The following is a 24,900-nucleotide window of genomic DNA, read 5'->3' on the forward strand; positions in this document are numbered from 1 at the left end:
TAGGGGGAGAACGATTTATTCTGGTTCATGGTTCAGGAGATACAGTTCAAAGTGGCAGGGAAGGCGAGCAGCAGGCCTGAGTCACAGGTGTAGTGACACATGCTTCTGTCACAGCGCAACTTGCTCGTGTCTCGTTCAGCGGGACACAGAGAGCAAGCAGAAGAGGACTTAGCCACAAAGGTCAAAGGCTATGCTCCTAGCAACCTACTCTCTCCAGATAGACCCCCCACCTGCCAGAGAACCCACAATTGCCCAAAGTGGCCATCAGTGGGGAACCAAGTATCCACAGACATGAGCCTGTGAGGGGCACTGCAGTGCAGAAGGGTACCTTGGAGCCTGTAGGGGCACTGCAGTATAAAAGGGTACCTTGGAGCCTGTGAGGGGCACTGCAGTATAAAAGGGTACCTTGGAGCCTGTGAGGGGCACTGCAGTGTAGAAGGGTACCTTGGAGCCTATAGGGGCACTGCAGTGCAGAAGGGTACCTTGGGGCCTGTGAGGGGCACTGCACTGCAGAAGGGTACCTTGGGGCCTGTGAGGGGCACTGCAGTGCAGAAGGGTACCTTGGGGCCTGTGAGGGGCACTGCAGTGCAGAAGGGTACCTTGGGGCCTGTGAGGGGCACTGCAGTGCAGAAGGGTACCTTGGGGCCTGTGAGGGGCACTGCAGTGCAGAAGGGTACCTTGGGGCCTGTGAGGGGCACTGCAGTGCAGAAGGGTACCTTGGGGCCTGTGAGGGGCACTGCAGTGCAGAAGAGTACCTGGATCATGGAAAGGAGTTGCTGGGGCTTTAAAGCACCTATGTTGGGCAGGCACTGAATGAGCAAAAAAGAGAGCTGGTTAGGACTTGGGGTCTGGACGGGATGGAAGAGAAGGGAGAAGGAAACGGTGGCTCTGGGGCTACAGAGGTCCTGGCTGCTCCCCAGGGCTCCCTGCAAACCAAGGACATCTGGCATCTTAATCCTAAATCCCACCCTGCCAAGGCCCTACTTGTTGCCCCAGATGGCTATCTTTAAGAACACGGGTCTTGGGAGGAAGCGACTGCTCTTCATGTAGTCTGAGATCTTCTTCAGGCCCTGTGAGTGAGAAGGAGCAAGAGCTCAGGTCAGTGGCTCCTGGGATAGCAGCCCCACGCCAGGAGCAGCTTTCCCCGTAGGCGCTAGTATTAGAGTTCCGTATAGGGAACTAACTCTTCAGTTTCCTGTAAAGACTCTGTGCAACGACAGGGTTTGGACCCATATAGATTATGCTCATGCTCAGAAAACCCACTTGATCCTTTAAGATCAGTCTCACTGTGTCTACATATCAGCAAAAGCTGAGTTCCAGAGGGGTGAGGTGGCTTCCTCCTGCTCACACAGCTAGTCCATGGGACAGGGCCTGAGTCAGCTGCCTCTAGGGCTCCCATTCTGTGCCCTCTCTGCCCAGTCCAGTCCCCTCCTGTCCTCCTGCAGGAGACCCTGTCACCCCCAGTCTTCACACACACGCTCCTTCTTCACAGGGAACATCCTCCTGGCTGGTTTACACAGAAACTGCCTGTAACAGGACGAGGAGGTCCAGAACAGGCCAGTGCAGCAGAACAGAGAGCCCAGCCAGTGACCTCCCTGGCAACCCCTGCATGAAATGCACAAGGGAGGAGAGGCAGCTTGGAGTGCTGAGGAGCTCTGACCCATCTCACTGTGCCCCAAGCTGCCTCATATCCAGCCCCTCTACAGAGGACCGTGCAAAGAGACGCTGGGTGTGTTTTGTTCCATCCTGCCAGGAGAGCCTGCTCGGATACTTCCTACAGTGTTCAGAGACCTAGAGCTGACTGTTACCAAGGAGGCAGGTGGAGCAGGCCGTGGGCTGCAGCCCTCAGCTCTTTTATCCTTCCCTACCATGAGCACACTGTTCTGATACACTTCAAGGCCGCTGTGGGGGACCAGAGCCAGAGCTGGTGAGAACTAGCTGAGATGTATCGCTTGACATAAGGAACAGATTCCAGACTACAAACCTGCTGTTCCGCTGCCTGCAGTAGTCAAGTCTCTAAAAGAACAGATTCTGTGGGTGCTGAGAAGACTCTGGGGGACCCATGACTGACTGCGCAGTGGGGGCCAAGCTTCCATCCCAGCACCCAGTTCGTACCATGTCTGTTATGTCCATAGCTCTCTGCTACTCAGTCTCTGAACGGAATTCTTTCCATGTCTCATTGGGTCTGACACTGAGCCTCATATAGAGGAGGCCAGTGAATAGGAATGGAAATAAGTAGATGAATACAAAATGGCTTCATGGAGACACAGGGAAGAAGAGAGGGAAGGAAAGCCCCACACCATGCAACACTTCAGAAGAAAACCCTGAAAAGGGCCCACATACACTCTCAAATCCAGCACCAAAAAACAGCCCTGGGGTTTGGCATGGACTCAGATGGGGTGAAGCATTCTGAGGATCAGGTGTAAGTATTGTCTACACAGGCTATTTCACACAAATCCTACCATGCCTCCCTCTCTGAATGCATGTGGCTTACACACTCCTGCCACGTTCTTCCTTCTCCACAGCAGCATCCTGGGCTAAGAAGCTCAGAGAACACAAGGGCCCAAGGCTCTTCCTTTTGACACAAAATAGGAACACAGCTACTGCCTGCTGACCTCTGAGGCCAGACACAAAAGGGAGTCGGGTGCAACCTCTGCTAGTGAGGGACTTACCCTCTATAGTCTGTTTCCATATCTATCCAACAGGACTCACAATTCAATCTGATCATAATGATCAATTTCACCCGGTAGATAAAAGATGCTAAGCACAGGTCCTGCCAGAAAGCAAGCACTCAATAAATGCTACTGTTTTTGCTGGTGGTTTTTGTTTTTTTGTTTGTTTGTTTTTTGTTTGTTTGGTTTGGTTTAGTTTGGCTTTTCGAGACAGGGTTTCTCTGTATAGTTTTGATGCCTGTCCTGGATCTCACTCTGTAGACCAGGCTGGCCTCGAACTCACAGAGATCTACCTGGCTCTGCCTCCTGAGAACTGGGATTAAAGGCATGTGCCACTGCCACCCAGCTGCTGTTTTCAATATAGTTCCAGGACTCAGGACCTATCAGGGAAAGGAAGGACATCGAAGAAGAAAGAAGATTAGGAGCATCACCTCAAAGCGAAATATGAAGTCCTTCAGGTTTGGGAATGCTTCCAAACACTTGGGTTCGAATACTTGGTTCCTCTCAAGAACATCATAAGCAATGAAATCCACAAAGGTGATCTGCAGGAAGCCGACAGTGAGTGCGCTGGAATCTGGTAACCTGGGAAGAACGGCAACTCCTTCTCCCTACCCCCTCTCTTTACCTTGTCCCCTGCAAACCATGGCCGCTTGCCCAGGAACTCAGAGTAAAGCCTCATCATTTCTGGGAGTTGCTCCAGGTACCCTGGCTTCAGCTTTTCCTACAACAGAAAACACTGTGACCACCCTCAGTCACAAGACTGTGGGCACAGCCTGGGCCCATAGGGTTGTGAAGGCCTCATCTGGGCAGAGGTGCAACCACCTTCCCGAGGCTGGGCCTGGGTCAATTCAGGCTTTCATTTATTATGTCACCACTGATTAGATCCTACAGGCACCAGATCTGGTGTCAGAGGTGCTGAGAAGGCACACAGGTGCACACTGTCCCTGCGACTCACCACCGATGCTCAGAACCACTCTTGTGGGTCACACTCAGGACTGTGTGGGCAGGCTGGGGACTCAGATGTTAGGCAGAGAGCAACTAAAGCGTTCTGGAAAAGAAGTCGCATGTTCTCCATAGTAAAGTGACAGGAGAAGGGCGGGACTTGAGTGCAGTTTCAAAAAAGGCGAAGTGAATTTGAGAGGGTGAAAGGAAACAAGGGAGGTTTGGTGGGCTGTGAATTGCCTACTGGGAACATCTGCCTGTCCCCATGGGCATCCTGGACCTGGCTCTGGGAATCTGCTTGGGAACAGTCCCCAGGTGCTGACGCTCTTCTGTGTCCGGGTTGCACCACTTTTTCTGCTTGTTTGAGTGTGTACAAAGCAGTGATGATTTAAGCCAAGTAGAAGACATAACCCAGGGCAGGAATGGGTGGAGAGGGCTGAGGGATTCTAAACACAGTCTTTACTACCCAGGTACTCATGCTCACTGTGGAGGTTTGCTCTGTTTGCTAGAGGCAGTGAGGTGGAGTGGGAGTTTCATTTGACAAGACTCTGAGATTTGAGGATTACTCTGTGAGCAGGCGCGCGCACGCGCGCGCTCGCGCGTGCACACACACACACACACACACACACACACACACGGAGGGGTTGGTTTTGTTTTGGTATTTTTGATTTTGAGACATCTTGCTGTGTAACCAAGAAGGCCTTAAACAGTCCCGTCTCATCCCCCAGGCTGTACCATGTGACTCCACTGCAGTCCAGAACACCATTTATAGGTGAGCAGCACTAAGAAGTTTAGATGTTAAACACACAGAGCAGATGAGAAGGCAAGAGTACAAAGTTCTGTCCCCCCACCTCACCCAGCCCAAAGTAGGACTCACAAAGTCAGGGTTATAGCAAAGCCTGGCTAGCACCATGCGGTTGTCCATAAGTTGATTCTCCAAAATATCTACACGAATTCTCTCCTCTTCTGTCTCCCCACCTGCAGCACACACAGCACACAGGCTCACTCTCAGCATCCCACCAGACAAAGCCCAGGAGGGTGATCACCATCCCCCACTCTGCAGCCGGCCCCACTCACACAGGTTGTGCTTGCGGGCAAGATAGCGCAGGATGGCGTTGCTCTGGGTGATCATGTGTGATCCATCAATTAAATATGGCAGCTGGATAGACAAGCAAGGATGGTCAGATGGGATATGAAGTCCCTGCCTCCCTCCCTTGGGTGAGGACAGAAACGGGGCCTGGTACTCAATGTGCCTCACATGGAAAACTTTCCATGAACACAATGCACACTGAGTGAAAGAGCTGGGATACAGCCCATCCCAGAAAGATGATGTGGGCAGGGGTGGGCAGATGAGAGCAGATCTGTGCAAAATAAGGACACCATCACCTTCTCCAAACCTCCCCTTCCCAGCACCTACATTGGGGAAGTCCAGGCCCAGCTTGAATTTCTCGTTCAGCCACTGGCTTTGGTCATAGTCAGGAGCTGTGGTGGACAAGATAATATGAAATCAAAGGACCCATGTGTTCAATCCCCTTTCCCAAGACCCTCCCAAGGAGTCAGAGACAAGGCTCTCTGAGGCGGTAGACCTGCAAGCTGACTCCCGCAGTCTCACACTGCAAGGATGAAGATGTTTGTAAGGGCTGTAGGCTCCTTCATCATCACTAAAGCTTACAAAAGATTTAGCCAAGTGCTAAGGAAATGGAGCCCAGTTATATATACAGAGGACCCACTAATCTTTCCTCGGCATCTTCCATTGGTAGAGCCAACCACACAATTAAGGGTTCTGGAAGGGACATAGTCTAGATCCAACAAGAAGAGGACGAGCTGAGCAACAAGGGGCCTAGTCGTGGGCTGCTGGGCACCAATGGGCAGGAGTTGGGCAGGAATCTGGCTAGGAAGGTGCAGTCACCGTCGCCCATGGTGTATCTCTTCTCCTCATAGCTTGAGTCTGTGTACTCCAGGAGCATGCGGATGGCATGGGCCAGCTGTGAGAAACCATCAGAGAGGGTGAGATTCTTTACTCCCTCCAGATGAGTCCCCACCTCCCTGTCCTAATTTTGCCATCTCCATGCATGGACACACACGCACATGCGCGCGCGCACACACACACACACACACACACCTGCAAAAGCATGCCTCCACAGATTGTCTTCTGGCAGACAATCCTCCTCAGCAAACCCATCTACTGTGTGCGTCCTTACCCCCCTCCAAGTCCTACTCTGCATTCGGACCCCTCACTCACCCCGCGGATGTCCCAGTAACCCAGGGTCATGGGCATGGTGCTGTGGTCTGAAAGAATAGGCTCAGTGTCAGATTAGCCTCGACTTTCTGAGAGTGGCCAGGGAGCAGGACTTGGCTTTGTCAGGTCTTCAGACCGCCCTTCCCCACCCCTAGTTTCGACCAATACCGGAGTCCAGGGGGAGGGCCGGGCCAACCTCCCAGGGACGGCTGAGAGCCAATGCAGCCTGAGATCAGATACTGAGCAGTGGCTGGCTGGACGCCTAAAGCAAAAAGCAGGACTGGACTTGCCTGCTCCTGGTTAGTGGCTCCACGCTCTTTTTGTCGTGGGGCTACCTAGAGATGACAATTCAGAAGGCCTTGAACCCTCACAAATGTGTCCAGAGGGCAAAGTTATCTCTTGTATTGTGAATACATGAAAAATGAAGAACTGGAAAACATGATAACGTAAATATATTCATGCATGCAAGATAAGTCTTTCTAATGGAACTTACACAACTAGGTGTGTGCATGTTTGTGTCCTGGATCATGTGGTAAATGTATCTATTTTTCCCGATTTTTTATTTTGAGAAAATTCATAACAGAAAAAGTACACGTATCTCCTATGCACCCTAGCTGCTCCCTTGTTCAGGTCCCTCCCCCAACCTCGGTCCTTCCTAGCCCAAGAATCTCATTTTCTTTCTCTCCAACATCATCCTGGGGGTGAGTAAGACACTGAGGAGCTGTGATTTATAATCACTTCTGTTGTGCCGACTCCCAGCCAGGCCGTTCATGTGGACCTGTAATTTATGACAATTGACGGAACACATTTATCTTTACAACACTTGAAAACCTTGCCCCAAATTCCTGAGAAACAACTGTTCTTTGTCTTTTTTTTTTTTTTTTTTTTTTTGATGGTTTCAGAGTCTGGGCTTTGAACTCTGGGTAACCCAGGCTGGCCATGAATTAGCCTCAGTTCTCCTGCCTCAGCTCCCAAGTGCCGAGATTAAGGGTATGCAGCACTATGCCTGTCTCTCTTAGAATGTACCATCAACTCTCCAGCCACAGGACATGCCCTTCGTGTTCTAGAGACCCTGCGGAGGCCGCCTGCTCTGGGGGTACCCTTCTTAGTCCTCTAGAATTCCTGTGAACCAGGCACTATCCGGGTCACCAGGCAGTCCTGAGAGGCAATGGTGAGCTGGTAGACCTGACAGCCAAAACAAGTGTGACTCCAGCTTTATGGGGACCACGCAGGGCCCTGCAGGGACCTCATTGGGGAACACGGCAGATAATGGGGGTAGGTCCACCAGGCCCCTCAACACAGCACAGCCACTGCTGGACAGGACAGTCACAGGCCAGCCCCAGGGACAGTCACTTCAGGAGGCCACTCTGTCGAAGGAAAAAAAGGAGCTGCGGCTTTACAAGGCAAGAATGGGACAGGGATCAGGGGACAAGAAAGGGGCAGGTGAGACCTTGGGGTCAGTTAGAGAAAGGAAAGAAAGGAAGAGAAGGTGGAGCCAGGGCGGCAGGGGAGTGGCTGCTACCGAGGACCTCCAGCATCACAAGGGAAATGAGCTTCTCACCCCCACCTCGTGTCCTGTTGAGGACCATATTTAGTGGCCATCTTTGTGAGCACAGGTCTGGGAGAAGCAACTGGTCTTCCGTGCAGGCAGCGATCTGCTCCAGGCTCTGTGGGTGAGGAGACAGCAGGAGCAGAAGGCTGTGTCCCCAAGGGGCCTCATAGCTCCACTCTAGGAACAGCCATTCCCTGTGGACTCTAATGCAGGCTCTCTGGAAAGCAAATTCTTCAATTTCCTGTAAAGAAAGGGAGACTGTGGAGGATGTGGTGGGATTATACCCTAGAGATTAAAAAAACTCACTTAATAATCCTGCAGGATCTATCCCACCATGACTAGCTATCAGCAAAAGCTGGGGTCCAGAGGGGTGAAGTGGCTTCCTCCTGCTCACACAGCTAGTCCATGGGACAGGACCTGAGTCGGCTGCCTCTAGGGCTCCCATTCTGTGCCCTCTCTGCCCAGTCCAGTCCCCTCCTGTCCTCCTGCAGGAGACCCTGTCACCCCCAGTCTTCACACACACGCTCCTTCTTCACGGGGAACATCCTCCTGGCTGGTTTACATAGAAACTACCTGTAACAGGATGAGGAGATCCAGAACAGGCCAGTGCAGCAGAACAGAGAGCCCAGCCCCCAGCCAGTGACCTCCCTGGCAAACCCTGCATGAAATGCACAAGGGGGAGGGGCAGCTTGGAGTGCTGAGGAGCTCTAATCACTCCTGAAAGCAGCGGTCCAACCTGTTCTACGTGCAACCTCAAGCCCATCTCACTGTGCCCCAAGCTGCCTCATATCCAGCCCCGCTACAGAGGACCGTGCAAAGAGACGCTGGGTGTGTTTTGTTCCATCCTGCCAGGAGAGCCTGCTCGGATACTTCCTACAGTGTTCAGAGACCTAGAGCTGACTGTTACCAAGGAGGTAGGTGGAGCAGGCCGTGGGCTGCAGCCCTCAGCTCTCCAGTCCATCCTTCCCACAGCCAATATTTGCACAATCACCAGGGTATTCCTGTATCAGAACCCAAACCAATGAGAATCTGAGCAAGGAGAACATTTGATGGTGAGAAGACTCCAGACCACAAACCTGTCGTGCTGACGATGTCTCCAGTACCCAAATCTCTGTACATATCAAGCAGACTCTGGAGGACCCATGATTGGCTGTGACGTGAAGGCTACTGTGACTCCCAGTAGCCAAGTGATGCCATGATTTGTCTGCCTCTTGCTCTCGGCCATACTTAGTCGCTGGATGGAGGCTCATCTTTGCATGGCTCACTGGGCTTCATACAAAGATCACCAAGTATCAATAAGAATAGGTACATATGGCCGGGCAGTGGTGGCACACGCCTTTAATCCCAGCACTCGGGAGGCAGAGCCAGGCGGATCTCTGTGAGTTCGAGGCCAGCCTGGGCTACCAAGTGAGTTCCAGGAAAGGTGCAAAGCTACACAGAGAAACCCTGTCTCAAAAAAACAAAAAAACAAAAAAACAAAAAAACAAAAAAACAAAAAAAGAATAGGTACATAACCCTATCTCTCAGATATAAAACAAGACACCCAGAGAAGGAAGGAAGACAGGCTGGAGAGTAAAGGAAACTGGGCTCCTACATGTCTACTCAATGCTAGCACCAACTATATCCCTTGGGTCTGAGTGCTTCTCAGTTGGGAATCAGTAAGGTATTCTGTAGAGGGAGTATAAATACGAGCTGTCTTGTGGACCTGTGCCTAGCTTGTCCCCCACAATCTGCAGCCAGCCCCATGCACACATGCTGAGCTTGGTACAATGTAGCAGAAGATGGCGCCATTTTAGCTGATCCTGTGACTGGCCATAGCAAACGGTGCCTCTACCATGGGATGTGTCTGGCCTCTGCCTCATCTGCATAGGGGGAAATTCCTGCCTTGGTTTGGACTTGTTTTCTCTTTTTCCCATACTTGAGATATAATAACTTCATCTAAGGACAGAAGTGTCAGACAGAGCGCACAGGCAGGGAGCTTGTCTCTCGCTCCCCCGAGGGCCCTTCCAGATAGCATAGCCCTGAACAGAGAAGGACTAAGTGACCACTGTCTTATCACAAAATAACTAGGCCCTTTGTTCTTCCAGAAGCCCTTATCCAGAGATGTCCTTGGGACTTTTCAACAAGAAATACAAAAACACGCAATCTCTCTTAGTTTAGTTAGGTGGTATCAGCTGACCTTGAACCCAAGTAACACCACTCTCCCATCCCAGTTGTCCTCATCTTCAAAGAACAAGCCCAGAACTCCATACTTCAACCCCACCAAGCTGTGCTTCCTTCCTTGGGGTGTTGATAAGGTCTAGCCTGAGGGCAATTTGACTCAACACTTGTCTCTTAAACCCCTTTCTCTTCTCAAACCCCAAAACTCAACAAAGAGGAAGCGCCCTAAGGAATGGAGGGACCAGAGATAAAAGGAGACTGAGACCCAAAAAGACTCCATGGAGCAGAACTGCCCAGTCCCAGAGACTCTCCGAATAAGAGAAGATGAACTGGGAACAGGTCCTTGCAGATGTAGTCTCCAGCTCCTTACATCACACTCTGACTCTCATCTACCCAGAAATGAAACCAGTCCTGCCATATGTTCTGACAGTCATAATATTCTGCCTAAGCATACGGGGCAACACACACATATATACACACATGTATAACATATATGTATATGTGTGTATACTCATGAACTTCAAGTTACTTTGAGTATGTATTCAGAAAAGGAAGTAGTATGTCATAGAGTACTTTTTTTTTTAGGAACTAATTACTAACAGTCTAATTTCCACAGTAGCTGTAGCATTTTATATTCCTAGGGACAAAGCAAAAGCCTTCCAATCACTCCACATAATCACCAAGTCTACCATCTTGACCGTGGCTCATTCGATGTGTGGGAGGCATATCTTCAATGTAGTTTCATTTTATGTTTCTCCAGTGATTAGCAATTTTGAGCAACTTTCATGTGCTTATTGGCAATTGTACATCTCCTCTAGAAAAATGTCTATTCAAATCTTGTACCCAGGTTTGAGGTATTTGGTCTTTGTTGCAGTAACTTGCACGTACAGGTATATTCAATAGAACACAGCCAGATCGATTCGTTATGTGGTTTGACATCCAGCAGAGGTATTAAAAACGAACCAGGGAAGGATGAGGAGATGTCTCAGTCTACAAAGTACCTGTATGTCATGCAAGTACAAGGGCATGACTTCAGTCCTTTGCACAGGTCAAGCCAAGTGCTGCTGTGATGAACTTATAATCCTCATGCTGGAGAGATGGAGACTCTCTGGACTTACTCTGTAGACAGCTTACCCAAACCAGTGAGTGCCAGGTTCCGTGAGAGATCATGTCCCAACAGGTAAGGAAGAGAGGGAGCATGAGGGAGATACCTGATATCAACCTCTGACCTCCACATACAGGTGCTCGTGCGCGCGCGCGCGCGCGCACGCGCGCACACACACACACACACACACACACACACACACACACACACACACGGCCAGGAACTATTGACCATCATGGAAAGTATTCTCTAACTTCTGTCTTCCTAACTTTTATATACTTCCATTAACTTATCTTTTTTCTGATGTTGTTGTATCTGTGTTTAAGTTAGTGTTTAATAAAGGCTGGCTTCTTAAAGGTTTTTGATGTTACCAGATTAATCAATACTTCTCTTCAATGAATAAAGGAAATAATCTCTTACCTTACAAGCTTTACCTTTTAATTAATCACTTATTTTACAGTGACCTCACATTCTGCCTGTGAGTGCTCATTTCTTAACTGCTGTAGTAGCAGCAGCTGGAACTTGGCATAAGGACAATGCCCTGCAGGGCTGCCTCCAACCTGTTCCTAGTTACAGGTAGGTCAAAGGAAGTGCTTGACAAAGACCAGAATCCAGGAACTGGCTACCACTGAGGATCCTGCTCATTGGGTGCTTCTTCCGTGAGTCCAGCTCCTTTGTGGGCGACCCGACAGCACCTCTGGTCACACACTGCTGCTCTAGGGCCTAGGAAAGTAGACCCACCCACCTCAGCTGCTCAAGGCCAATTGCAGTCCCTTAAGGGCTTAGGTGTGAGAGGGCCTCTGGGTCAGACTACAACACCTCCGCATGGAAAAATCTTCTGTACCTCATTCTATGCCTTCTCAGGTTATTTCTCATGGTTATTTCTAGAGCTCTTCCTCCAGACACTGGTACAAGAATCTCTGAAAGCAAATCTTCACAATTTCCTGAACTTCAACAATGTGCCAGACACTGTCCGACATATCAACAGGGCCAGGCTCCTCCCTCAATGAGCTGATGATTGAATTTGTTCAAGATCCCACAACACAATCACCAACAGTAGGGGCTATTTATAGCAAAACATCTTGGAGAGAGAGATGACTTCCAGGTGAGGCCAGACATTGAACCTGGAGCTTGCTCACCCTCTGCCCATCAACCCACCCGGCACCTCACTGATGCAAGACTCACGGGTGCACATGGCCAATGAAGGTACTGCATATTGCAGGATGATGAATGAGGGACCCCTATAAGAATCCCAGGTGTGTGGTGGTATTGTGTTCCCCAAAATATTGTGTACCCTAATAAACTTATCTGGGGTCAGAGAACAGAAAAGCCACTAGATACTTAGGATAGGCAGTGGTAGCACACGCCTTTAATCCTAGCATTCCAGAGGCAGAAATCCATCTGTTCAAGGATACAGCCAAGCATGGTGACTCACGCCTTTAATCCCAGAAAGTGAGCCTTTAATCCCAGGGAGTGATGGCAAATAGCAGAAAGGTATATAAGGCGTGAGGACCAGAAACTAGAAGTATTTGGCTGGTTAAGCATTTGGCTGGTTAAGCATTCAGGCTTTTGAGCAGCACAGTTCAGCTGAGAGCCATTGGGATATGAGGACACAGAGGCTTCCAGTCTGAGGAAACAAGAACAGCTGAGAAGTTGGCCAGGTGAGGTTAGCTGTGGCTTGTTCTGTCTCTCTGATCTTCCAGGGTTCACCCCAATACTTGGCTCTGGGTTTGTTTTATTAATAATAAAAGACTCTTTAAGATTCCTGCTACACAGGTGAACATCTCTCTCTTTTTAAAAAGATTTATTTATGTATGTATGTGTGTCTGCTTGCCTAAGTTCATGTGAACCAAGTGTATGCAAGGCAGGTAGCAGACAGCATCAGATTCCCTGGAGCTAGGGTTACAGGTCATTGTGAGCCACTGTGTGGGTGGTGGGAACCCAATCTAGGTCCTATGCAAGAACAGGAAGCACTCTTAACAGATTAGCCTTATTTCCCACCCCTGTGCATGATCTTACATCCTGCCTGACTGAGAGCCCACCATCCGCCATGTTCTCATCACCTAACTGTCCTTATGAATAACAGAACAAAGACTGCACATCAATGCAGTCACTCCTGTGAATTCTAGGAAATAAGACAGGACACAAAGCAAGTATGCCTCATACTTTACTAGAGATCAGACAAGGTTGGGCCATTCCAGTCTGGAGACCGAACCTGCATACCAGGTAGTATGGATCTTTGGGCAACCGTGGGGAGTAAAGCCATCATCGGAACTGCTCAGAGTACAGTGAAGGTCGTCTGATAAGAAACATGACAGTAAGATGTTTGCCAAGGATGGGGGTTTGAAATTTAGAGGCTTGAGTGAGAAGAGGCTGTGTGAAACGGGAGACAAGCATTCTTGTAGAGGGGAAGGTAATGAAAACACAGAGAAAGAAACGGAAGGACTGATGCAGAGAAGTTACTGGAGCTAGCTGCAGCCCAGTCAGTGTCCAGGGCGCCGGGTGCATGACAGGTCTCCCTAACAGTACCAGCAGTGCGGGCTCCTACTTGTTACCCCATGTGGCCAGTTTTAAGTACAGAGGCTTTGGGAGGAAGCGGCTGCTCTTCATATAGGCAGAGATCTTCTTCAGGCCCTGTAGCAGGAAGGAGAAAGAAGGACATCAGGTGGGCAAACTCACTCTAGGAACATCCAAGAGACTTTAAAAGCCAGATCTAGAAAATCCACCCAACCACCATTCAGCAGGGATGCTGAGGTACCCAGAGGTTAAGAAACTTTCTCATTCTCCCATGGCTAAAAGACTCAGCCCAGCTGTGGCTGCCACTCTGCTCTCTGTGCACTTCCCTCCTACCTCCCATAGGGGGCACTGTCACTCCTGGCTGCTCTATGATGAAAAGAAGCAAGGAGCCAGAAAACCAACAGGGCTGAGAACTTGCATGTGGCTCAGAAGGGAGCCCAGGTCCTGCCCAGTGATTCAGCAAACCCTGAGTGTGAATGGAGAGGGCGAGGGGGATGCAGAGCAGGGAGAGGCCAGCTCCAGTGTGATCCCTGAGCACTCTCCCTGAGCCCCAACCAACCTCATCTCTAGCTCTGAGGCAGTGGAGTGTGTTCCAGGACACCTCAGCAAAAGTGCACAGATCATTTCTAAAGACCAACAGAGAGCCAGAGCTACCCCAACAAGCCACACCCATCTGTGCTCAGAACAAGGGTTTCTGCACCCCACAAACACCCCATTCCTCAGCCAGGCCACCTCTTGCACACTCCCAAGGCCACTCCATGTGGCCCAGAACCAGAGCTGGTGAGAACTAACTGAAAAAATAAATGCATCCCTTCATGGAGAGTGGAGGAGAAGGAAAAACGCTCCCAGGCTGAGATCTGTTGCTGTACTAACGGCTCCAATACACAAATCTGAAAAAAGTAGGTCTTGTTCGTGTCCAACCAGAGAGTTCAGCATGGCTATGAGCAACTGTAAGATGAGGGCCACCACTAATACCACATGCATCTCTGCCCTGCCTACTGCTTCCAGCTGCACTCAGCCCCAGGATGAAGGGACATTATCGCGTGTCCTGCTGGGCCTGACCCTGTGCCACACACAGGGGAAAATTCCAAAGAATCTGAATAAAAACAAAAGTATGATCTCATCTCATAGAGGAACATGAGATATGAAAGAAGAGAGGAGGCAAGAGCACACCCATTGGGCTGGAGAGATGGCTCAGGGGTTAAGAGCACTGGCTGGTCTTCCAGAGGACACGAGTTCAATTCCTAGCCAACTACATGGTGGCTCTCAACCATCTGTAATGAGATCTGGTTCCCTCTTCTGGCCTGAAGGCATACATGCAGGGAGAGTACTGTGTGCATAATAAATGAATCTTAAAAAAAAGAAAAAAAATAAAGCACACCCACACACCAGCCAACAGAACTCAAGATAAAATCTTCCATGGAAACAGCCAGGATCACAATGCTTCCCTAGTCAAGTCAGGAACATGAACTGACTACATCATTCTGCAGATCAGGCAGGACCATTGAGGATGTCTTGGTGCTGCACATCAGTCGGCCTTGGTCTCAGCCTAATGGCTGCAGGAACAAACACATTCTTCACATGTTCTGCATACCACAGGTCCTGGGCAGGAAACCCAGGATGTACAAAGGCCTGACTTTCCTTTTTACACAAATCAGAGACAGACACTGAATGCTGCCTTTAGAAGCCAAAGGCAGTCAGGAGCCCAGAACAGTCTCTGCTGGCACTAGGACCTTGAGCAAGCAGCTTGCCCTCCACAGTCTCAGATTCCTTATCAGTCCAGTGGGACATCTAATTCTATCCAGGTGGCCAGCTGTTGCAATGATAAATGGACTCCACAGATCTAAGCGGCTGATCACAGGTCCTGGCAGAAAGCCAGTGCTCAATAGATCCTTGTTATTCTTCTTTTAACCCTCAGAATAGGGAAGCATCCTGGAAAGGGGGCAGGGAAGGACAGCCAAAAGGAAGGAGGACCAGGGTATCACCTCAAAGCGGGCCAAGAAGTCCTTCAGGTTTGGGAAGGCATCCAGGCACTTGGGCTCAAATAAACAGTGCTGGTCAAGGACATCATAGACAAGGAAGTCCACATAGGTGATCTGCAGGAAGCAGGGTCAGTGAGATGGGATCTGGTAATCTGGGAAGAATGCCAACTCCCCCTCCTCACCAGTTACCCTCTTTACCTTGTCCCCTGCAAACCATGGCTGCTTCCCCAGGAACTCAGAGTAGAGCTTCAGGTGATCTGGGAGGCCCTTCAGGAACTCTGGCTTCTGTTTCTCCTGAGGTAGAAAACAGCTGTCACAACCTTCATACAGTCCCCAAGGGAGAAAGTATGGCCTCTCGGGGCTGGGCAAAGGAGTAGGCACTTTCCTAATCCTGGACCTATACCATTTAATGCCTCACTGTTTTAATGGTTAGATTCCTATCTGCTAGCAGGCTTCATCTCTCAGGGGTGATTGGAAGTTATAAGGGAATGCCACACTGTCCCATCTGTTCTGACTAACATCTAATCTAGGACTTCCTGGGTAGCTGGTAGCTTCTTGACCCAGAGGTCCAGTAGAAGCAGAAAAGCAACGTATTTAACAATTTCAAGAGAAGAGGAGAGTTCTAAGAGATGGTACAAGGACAAATACTCAAACAGTGTCTGAGTAGGGCGAATACAGTTGAACAGTGTTGGATGTTGAAAGGACAGTGGTCCTCCAGCTGATCGTAAGCTGCCTTTTAGCAAGAGGCCCTGCTTTTTGCTGCTACTGAGGACTCAGCTCTGGGAAAACTGTTGGGTACATTTCTGAACACCCATGACTTCTTTCCATCTGGGTTTCATCTGTGATCTCCAGGAGTGGTAGTTGGTGTGTGAACTAGACAAGGTGGTACATGGCAGTGGTCAAGGCCAAAGTCGAAGAGAACCGAACATACGAATTTACTATATAGGAAATGAATTGTCAACCATTGGTGTCACAACACCTCAAAGCTTCTTGGAACTGATACATGGTGTTTATTGACAAAATGAGGCTGGGTTGGGAGCTCAACCTGTTGGTAGGATAGGAAAGCTTGGCAGTTCAGAATGGGTGGGTCCAAACTCCAAAGAGGACAAGTGTGGGTATGAACACAAGCCCTTAACTCCTGCAAACCCAGTCTATGCCATGCAGTGGGGGACTCACAAAGTCAGGACTGTAGCAGAGCATGCCCATCTGGATGCGGCTGTCCATGGCCTGGTTCTCCAAAATGTCCATACGAACCCTCTCCTCTTCCGTCTCCCCACCTGCAGCACACACAGCATAGACTCACTCTCAGCATCCCACCCCAGCCAAGCCCAGGGGGATGGCCACCATGCCCCTCCCTGCAGCCGGCCCCACTCACACAGGTTGTGCTTGCGGGCAAGGTAGCGCAGGATGGCGTTGCTCTGGGTGATCTTGTGTGACCCATCAATTAAGTAGGGCAGCTGGAAGGACAAGCAGGGATGGTCAGATGGGACATGGGGTCCCTGCATCCCTTCTCTGGTGAGGACAGACATGGGGCCTGGCACTCAGTGTGCCTGGCACGGGAAGCCCTCCATGAGCACAGTGAACACTGAATGGAAGAGCTGGGACAGATGACGTGAATAGCTGAGACACAGCCCATCACAGAAACACTGTGCAGCCACCAGGAATGGGAGCAGGTGAGCAGAAGCACTGATCCCAACCCCCTCGGCCAGACAAGGAGATGAGGCGAGGACACCATGCCTTCCCCACCCCCACCCCCTTCCCTGCACCTACATTGGGAAAGTCCAGGCCCAGCTTGAATTTGTCACTCAGCCACTGGCTTCGGTCATAATCGGGAGCTGTAGACAAGACAATGTGAAAATAGATCACCTGAGTCTAAGCCTCCTTCCCCAGAATCCTCCCAAAGAGTCGAGGGCAGGACTGACTCCTTGTGCAGGGAATATGCAGTTTGACCCGGTAAATCTTTCACCCCAAAGCTGAGTATTTGAATAGTGCCTTAGTGGCTGTGGGCCTTGCATGACTAAGGATTACAAGAGCGCTAGGCCAGGACTGGGAGAACCTCCCCCAGTTACAGGAAAAGGGCCAGCATACCACCAGCAAGATTCTGTACTGAAAAACAAAGCTGCACCCGCAGGAGGTTTCCGGAAGGGGTAAGCTCTGGGTTCATCTGGAGGAGAGCCACGGAGCTGACAAACAGGGAACCAGGCAGAAGCTACTGGGCACCGATGGGCAGAGTTGGGGAAGAGAGTCTGACCAGAAGAATGTCATTACCATCCCCCATGGAGTATCTCTTCTCTTGGTAGTCTGTCTCTGTGTATTCCAGGAGCAGGCGGATGGCGTGACCCAGCTGTGAGAGATGGCCGGTAACAAGTCACGGCTAGTGAGATCCTAAATTGACCTCACCTCCTCTAGGAAAGCCTCCCCACCTTTTACTAAAAAGAGAGGTGGAGGAGAGGGAGGGAGGCAAGGAGAGAGGAGGGCCTGGGCAGGGTGGTTCTGACAAAGACAGGTAAAGAGGGGCTCAAGAAAAAGCTGATGGGAATCTTCCTTTGTGTTCTGACCCTGGGCTCTTCCCACCTAGCGGCCCAGCCTTTCACTTACTCCACGGATATCCCAGTAACCCAGAGTCACGGGCATGATTTCTATTCCAGCCGTGGACACCGCGCAGTCAGGCCACGGTCAGAAAAGACTCCACTTTCTGATAGCAGCGCACAGTGCGAAGAATCAAAAAGCAGTTCCAGAGCGGCTCTGCCCCGCCCCTGCAGGAGCCAACCACGGAGCCTTAAAGCCCAAGCCACCGTGACTGAGGGGAGTAAAAGCCAATCCAAACCCGGGGGGGGGGGGCTAATATCCGGAGGCGGGGCTGAGTTTTCAAATACCAAAGGCAGGCCTGCTCCCATCTGCCACCTGCTGGATCCTCAGGAAGTTGGCGGTATCCGTGGAGACAGTCCCGTTCTGCCCCTCTCCTTTTCTAGGGTTTTCACACCTAGACTGTGGGAATCTGTCATTCAGGGAGGCTCAGATCTCAACGTATGCATAAAAAGGCATTCTCTCAACCTGAGAGTCTATTCTTGTACCCGTCACTGGAAGAAAGGACTCTGCCAACCTAACAAACTGCAGGCTTTATTGTGTGCACAACCTGCAGGTACAGGAGCCGGGAAATGGAAACTGGCCAGGAAAGGGTCAAACAGAAGAGCGAACAGTCTCTGTGTCTCTTCGGGGGATTTGAAGGCTGCCTTCCTATTGCTGTGACAGACACCATGACCAAGGCAATTGTTGTGGTTTGAAAGAAATTGGCCCCCAGAAGGAGTGACACTATTAGGAGGTGTGGCCTTCTTAGAGGATGTGTGTCGCTGTGGGGGCAGGCTTTGAGGTCTCTTTTCTCAAACTTCACTCAGTCGACTTCCTGTTGCCTCCGAGTCAAGTCAAGATGTAAGGCCTGTCAGCCAGCATCACGTCTGCCTGCACACCATCATGCTCCCTGCCATGATGATCATGGACTGAACCTCTGAAGTTGTAAGCAAATCGTCCCCACAACTAAATGTTTCCTTTATAAGAGTTGCTGTGGGCATGGTGTCTGTTCACAGCAATGAAAACCCCAACGAAGACAGCAACTTACAGAAGAGACATTTAATGAGGGCTTACAGTTTGAGGGAGAGTCCATGATCATCATGGTGAGGAGCCTGGCAGAGATAACCAGACAGGCAGGCACAGTGCCGGAGCAGTAGCTGAGAGCTTACATCTGATTCACAAGCAGGAGGCAGAAAGAGAGAGAGAGAACTAACTAGGAAGGGAATGAACTTTTGAAATCTCAAAGCAGACCCCCAGTGACACACCTCCTCCAGCAAGGCCACACCTCCTAATCCTTCCCAAACAGTTTCACTAAGTGGGGACCCGGCACTCAAACGTATGAGCCTATAGGGGACATTCTCATTCAGATCACCACCAGGACCCAGCCCTTTGGCCATCAAGCTAGTAATTAATAAATTAATGAGTACTTTGGCCATATTTGTGAGCTAGATCCAAGAATCAGATACAGAGGGCTTGTGAAATTGAAAGGTTCCCACCACCATGGACAGAATCCTGAACTCAACAGCACAGTGGCCAGGAGGGACCAGATACCTCTCCTGATCCTAAGGGACAACAGGATTCTGTCCAGAGAGGACCTTGAAGGACTCTGCAGAGGACCCAAGCACCTAAGAGTCAAACTCTCAGCTGTCCAGCTCATTGGTTTCAGCCCTGGCCCAGGCTCCTGAATCATGTGTGTTTGGGTACAAGAGGGTGGCACAAATGTCTTTCTAGTCATTGTGGCACGTGTGGTTAAACTCAAAGACAAAATCCTACCAATTCACCTGAGAACCAAGGCTCCCTTTTTCAGGTTCTTAGCATCAGTGATAAACAAACGAATTTTAAAAACAGATTCCAGGTAGCAGGAGGGATGGCTCACTTGATAAGTATTTTCCAGGCCAACTTTAGGATCTCAGTGCTAACCCACATGGGAAAGTTTTCATGGTGGCAGGCACTTAGAAAACCCAGTGCTGGGGAGGTGGAGACACAGGCTGAAGCAGGATTCCAGCTGCCAGTCCAGCTGGTTCAGCAGACTCCAGGATCTGTGAGAGAGCAGTCTCAAAAACTACACGCAAAGGGACACCAGAGGTCAACCTTTAACCTCCACATACACATGTTCACATGTGTATACAAGGAGCACATGTATACAACTCGGGGCCCAGGGTCGGTCATGAAGTCAAAACTTAGCTCAGTGGGGAGGCAGAGGAACGAGTAAATACTTGGCCATTTCCATGAAGTTGGGGAGTACCCGAGGCTGAGAGGGAGGAGAGAGAGAGGCAGAGGTCCTTCGGCTGCCCATGGGCTGGCTATTAGAAAACTCAGTGATGGATCTGAACAGGCAACAGGTGAGCATGGGTAAAGTCAAGGGTTCCATGTCCGGCCTCCATCCTGAACCACTTTTCCTCAATGATTGAGCCTGTTAATTCCAGGGGTACAGAGATTATCTGAGCCAACTGGAACAAAGCTGTGGCACAGGCCATAGGCAGAAGTAGAGAGTTCTAGACACAGGCTCTACTCTCTGGGAGTTGAAGGTCCACTCTGGGGAGAATCCACTCTGTTCTGACATTGATAATAATAGAGTTCGTTCAATGCAGTAGGGTGTTATGAGCGATACTGGGGGCAGCATGTGGAATGAACTGGATTGTAAGTAGTTTCAACAAGTTCGGAGGAGACACAGGGTCTGTGTGATGATCAAAACCCTTCCTGGCCCTGTCTAGCAGGGGGCATGAAACGACGTGGAAAGCCTGGGCTATCTTAAAAATGTCCACAAGTAGCCCACACAATGACTGACGCTCAGTATTTCCCCTCTGGTAAATTCAAGAGATGGCCTCTGACCCTCTCCCCCCACACCCGCAACTTGCAGTTCGCTCCTCTCACACAGGCTGACATCATTCTAGGGTGATTCTGTGCCTGATTATGGCACGCTACACCTCACCAATGAGATGTGATTGGTCTTGACTGCTGCCCCTCTGTCCCATGTCCATGTTGGGAACTTCTCCCGTGGCCTGTTGTCAATCTCTCTCTCCCCACAATTGAGAGAGCATGTAGGCAGGGAGTTAGTCTTCCCGTCCCTGGTAAAGAGCCCCTCCAGATAGCAGAGCCCTGCATGGGGGACTGCAGGCAAGACAGGACCACTGTCCTGTCATGTACTAACTAGGCCCTTGGTTCTTCGAGAAGCACTTGTTCAGAAATGTCCTTGGGACTTTCAAGCACTTGTTTATGCCAGAAATAAAGAAAACATCCCGTATCTTAGTCTAGTTAGGTGTTATCAGCGGACCTTGGACCCAGTGCCCTGAGATACAGCCCTTCCTCCTTCCTCCCCTCACCAGGGATCTATAGGACCAGGCTCTGCTCTCCCTACTAGCGGGGCCTGGAACTTCCCTCTTGAGACCCTTACTGTGTTGTGCTGCCTGCCTGGCGGCGGTTAACAGTGTCAGCTACTGTCAGCTCGACTTGGTGCCCTCTTCTCCTCTTGAACCTGAAAACCTCACAGGGAGAAAGTACCCTAAAGAAGGAGGCTGAGACCCTGAAAGAGTCCACGGAGTGGAGATGTCCCATCTCCTGGACTCTCCCCAGGAGATGAACTGCTTTCTAGACTGCTACCTCTTTGAGCTGGCTCCTAGTCCACTGACACCATGGAAACGGGGAAAACCAGGCAAAGAAGTCTAACAAACAGTGACGGCAGACTGACCCGGCCAACTCCCGTGCAGTTGGTTTTTCTTTTCTCCTTTGTTTTTTGAAGAACGCCTGCCCCCTCCCCCATTCTAGAGAGCAAGAGGCCCACCGAATGGACGGAGGCGCCCTGGAGTCTAGCCACAGCAAATCGTGTTTAGTTGCCTACGTCTGCAGCACTCGTCCTGTGCTCCTTCCAGCTGAGACCCTCCAGTGGGTATTTTTATCCCTTCTAACTGTGAACACAATGTGCAGAGACCTTGTCATTTACAGTGGACTTCTTTATTGTATACTTAGGATAGGAGAATGAATTTACTCTCGACTCTTTCTTTAATTACCACACTTAAAATTTGGCTTGCTAGCAGCTCGCCTTTTTAATGGGAACATCTGAATTTGGGGGTGGGGACAGTGTGACCACTTATTCTTTGTTTGCTTTCCCATGCATTTGTCATATTTACTGTGGTAATACTGAGAGCCCTTGGTAGCAAAAGACCATGGGAGTATACAGCAGGTGACAACTAGAGTTCAGAAGGTCAACCCATCAGAACTAAGGGTTCTGTTCAGTTATGGAATTCCTGCCTTTTGAATGAACTGGCTGTCTCATGTTGTAAACCTCTTGTGCAATAACGGCTATGATTCTCCCCATTTACCCTGAATCTCCATGTCATGTGCACATATAATCTCATGATTGCATATCAACCTTATGGGCACAACTTCTCCTATACATTTGGGGTAATGGGATAACTGTCCCCAGCTGTGTTTATTCATTTACATATATCTGGCCAGGGCCATTCCCCGACAAAAGTATTTTAGTTAAGATATCTTTTTATCCTAGGACAAATGCAGATAGAAAAACATTAGCTCATCTCACCCACAGATAGAGAAAATAACCATTAGCAATTAAATCCTCAACTCCTTACCCTCACTCCGGGTTATTTACATAAGATTCTAATTTAAGAGATTTACTGCTCACATTCCTGAAATGGTGTTTTAGTCATTTGCTAGTTACCGAGTTAAGGCAGTTATTTCCCACTGACCTAAGGAGATTTCTGACAAGGCCAGGTGTGAGACAGGTGCCAAGCTTCTTGTGCAAATTAAGTTTTAATCTTCCTTAGCAATTACTCTTAGCGAAAGTGCTTTTACTAACCAAATGCTACATGCTAAGAACTAGGTTGCCTAGCAACCGAGCATAAGTCGTCCCCCCCCCCCCCAAAGCGGCTGCAACTGGGATGAGCAGGAAAAAAAAAAAAAAAAAAAAAAAAACAGTTAAAGGCTGTTTTGCTTTTCTAGTGACTTATTGACGTTTATAGACCTCTAACATTCTACCTAGCCACTTCTAGATTATACTTTGAGCACATAAATTCCCTAACTGATCTCAGCTTTTAGTTGACCCTACCAGAGAACTCCCTTTAGTCATTCCCCACCAAAGAGTTGCTGTTGGGTATATACACTGGTTCCCTCAGAGCAGAAGGAGAATTGATTGAGAAGAACAAGATGAGGCCAGAGAAGGAAAGAACTAGGTAGAATGATGAGAGAACAGCAGAAGGGACTGAGTGTAGGAGGGACTGAGAGGAGCTAAGTATGAGAACAGAAAAAGAAACTATGCAGATAGAATGGATTTAGAAGAATAAAGTGAATGGACTGAAGAACTCAGTGTGCTTAGATTCATTGGCTATCCCTCAGACTAGAATCCACAGCTGGTTGTTAGGTTCTTCCACGGACCCCGGGAGCAAACAACAAAGGCTGGACCTTATATTGTTTGGGGTATAGTAAGTTCTATAAAATCACATTCCTACTGTGTCAGCTCAGTATTGTCATGGGCATTGTGCTGGCAGCTGCCACCACCCCTCATCTCTGTGGCCCTTTTCCTTCTGTAAAGTTGGAGATGCTGTCAGCTCCCTTTCCCTGCAGCCTGCAGAAGCCACCATCTCTGTGACTATTGGGCCTTCATCGTGTTGTAGTATGGTGATATTTTATTTGTACTGAAATGTGATTTTAATTGTATGTTAATAAAGTTGCCCGGGGGTCAGAGCTATTAGAGCCATAGCAAAAGCTGGGCGTTGGTGGTGCACGCCTTTAATCCCAGCACTTGGTAGGCAGAGCTAGATCTCTGTGTGTTCAAGGATACAGCCAACAGACAGTGACGAGGCAGTCATGTGGTTGGTTTTACAACCAATGAGAAGGCAGAACAGAAAGTCTATATAAAGACAAACAGACAGGAAGTAGGTCTCTTTCGGAGAGGTCTCTTGGCTGAAGAGGCTAGCTGCAGGGTAAGGCTCTTAGCTCTGATCTCTTGGCTTTCTTCTTTGCAATGGTTCTGTGTTTCTTATTTAATAAGACGGTTGGTTACATCTACATTGTAGCTCAAATACTGACTGTACCCACAGGGTCATATTCTGGACACTTGAGTGCGGCACTGTCATGTGAGGTGGTGGATTTAGAACGAGACAGAGCTGCAAGAGGAGATGCCTGGGAACGGGTCCTTGCAGAGGACAGTCTTCCTGTCGCACTCTGCCTCTTATCCACCAAGAAGTGAAAACCAGCCTCTACCGTATGTTCTGGCCACCATGATAGTCTGCCTGAGCACGTACAGCCAAGGGACTGTGGGTCAAACTTTCTGAAATATTAACCTAAATAAATCTTTTTGCCCTTCAGTAGTGTCCTGCCCAGTATTTTGTCAGAATGATAGGGAAAGTAGCTAATATAATCAGAATTGTAAAATGTTCACAGTGGTGTTTTGGTTTTGTTTTGTTTTGTTTTGTTTTACCAGTTCTAACAGCTCGAGTTTCATCTAAGCTTTATCATGTGTCAAAATAGCCCTCCTCTAAAACACTGAGAAGTATTCCTCTGTGTTCCTATACTGCATTTTCTTTTTACATTCATTTGTAAATAGGTTCATGGGTTGCTTTCATATTTTATTCATCAGAATAATGCTTCTTTGAACATGGACATACAAATACATATTTGAACTGGCCATGGTGGCACATATCTGTAATCCTAAGGACTCAGGAAGCTTTTAGGCAAGAAGATTACAAGTCTTGGCCAGTCTAGGCTCCATAAATAATTCTAGGCCAGTTTGAGAGCTAAATAGAGAAATTTTGTCTAAAAAAGCCAAAATAGTTATATAAATCCACTATATATGGCACATATATACTATATATTATATGCATATGTATTATATATGAACCTTGAATTATTTTGAGTATATACCTAGAAAAGGAATTGGTTCATCATAAGTAATTCTATCACTTCTTTATGAGGCACAACCTAATTTCCACAGTGCTGTAGCAGTTTACAACCCAGAGCGAAAACGTTCCAGTTACTCCACACAATCACTGTCTGCAGCTTACTGACAGTGACTAATCAGATGTGTGTCAGGCAGATGTTGAATGCCGTTGTGCCCTACATTTCTCTAATGATAACTGATTCTTGAACAACTTTTCGTGTGCTTACAGATGCTTGCATATCTTTCCAAGAAAAAGAAAAGTCCATGG

At 49.1% G+C, this 24,900-nt stretch overlaps 2 protein-coding genes across 5 annotated transcripts; both read right to left on the bottom strand.

Moving 5' to 3' along the window:
• LOC131913442 (glutathione S-transferase Mu 7) lies at window positions 1–5,990 on the bottom strand. Of its 3 annotated transcripts, none has more exons than XR_009379895.1 (9): window positions 5,857–5,990; window positions 5,524–5,599; window positions 5,032–5,096; window positions 4,692–4,773; window positions 4,492–4,592; window positions 3,298–3,393; window positions 3,104–3,214; window positions 717–1,070; window positions 1–482 (listed from the first exon to the last, which is right to left on the bottom strand). XR_009379895.1 is itself a non-coding variant. In XM_059266075.1 (8 exons), the coding sequence occupies exons 1-8, from the start codon at window positions 5,890–5,892 to the stop codon at window positions 981–983; spliced, it is 657 nt and encodes a 218-aa protein (XP_059122058.1). In that variant the 5' UTR covers window positions 5,893–5,990; the 3' UTR covers window positions 1–980. The 3 variants fall into 3 exon arrangements, 1 of the variants encoding a protein (XP_059122058.1); XR_009379894.1 differs by having other exon boundaries at window positions 1–366; window positions 406–1,070; XM_059266075.1 differs by having other exon boundaries at window positions 1–1,070.
• Window positions 5,991–12,821: 6,831 nt separating this feature from the next.
• Window positions 12,822–17,927, bottom strand: LOC131913440 (glutathione S-transferase Mu 6). 2 transcript variants are annotated; one of them, XM_059266072.1, is made up of 8 exons: window positions 17,768–17,927; window positions 17,438–17,513; window positions 16,940–17,004; window positions 16,545–16,626; window positions 16,346–16,446; window positions 15,368–15,463; window positions 15,173–15,283; window positions 12,822–13,304 (listed from the first exon to the last, which is right to left on the bottom strand). In XM_059266072.1, the coding sequence occupies exons 1-8, from the start codon at window positions 17,801–17,803 to the stop codon at window positions 13,215–13,217; spliced, it is 657 nt and encodes a 218-aa protein (XP_059122055.1). In that variant the 5' UTR covers window positions 17,804–17,927; the 3' UTR covers window positions 12,822–13,214. The 2 variants fall into 2 exon arrangements, with proteins under 2 accessions (XP_059122055.1, XP_059122056.1); XM_059266073.1 differs by lacking the exons at window positions 17,438–17,513; window positions 17,768–17,927 and adding an exon at window positions 17,258–17,421.
• Window positions 17,928–24,900: the final 6,973 nt, after the last annotated feature.

The sequence above is a fragment of the Peromyscus eremicus genome, chromosome 6, assembly GCF_949786415.1.
Source record: "Peromyscus eremicus chromosome 6, PerEre_H2_v1, whole genome shotgun sequence".
Taxonomy (NCBI): Eukaryota; Metazoa; Chordata; class Mammalia; order Rodentia; family Cricetidae; genus Peromyscus; species Peromyscus eremicus.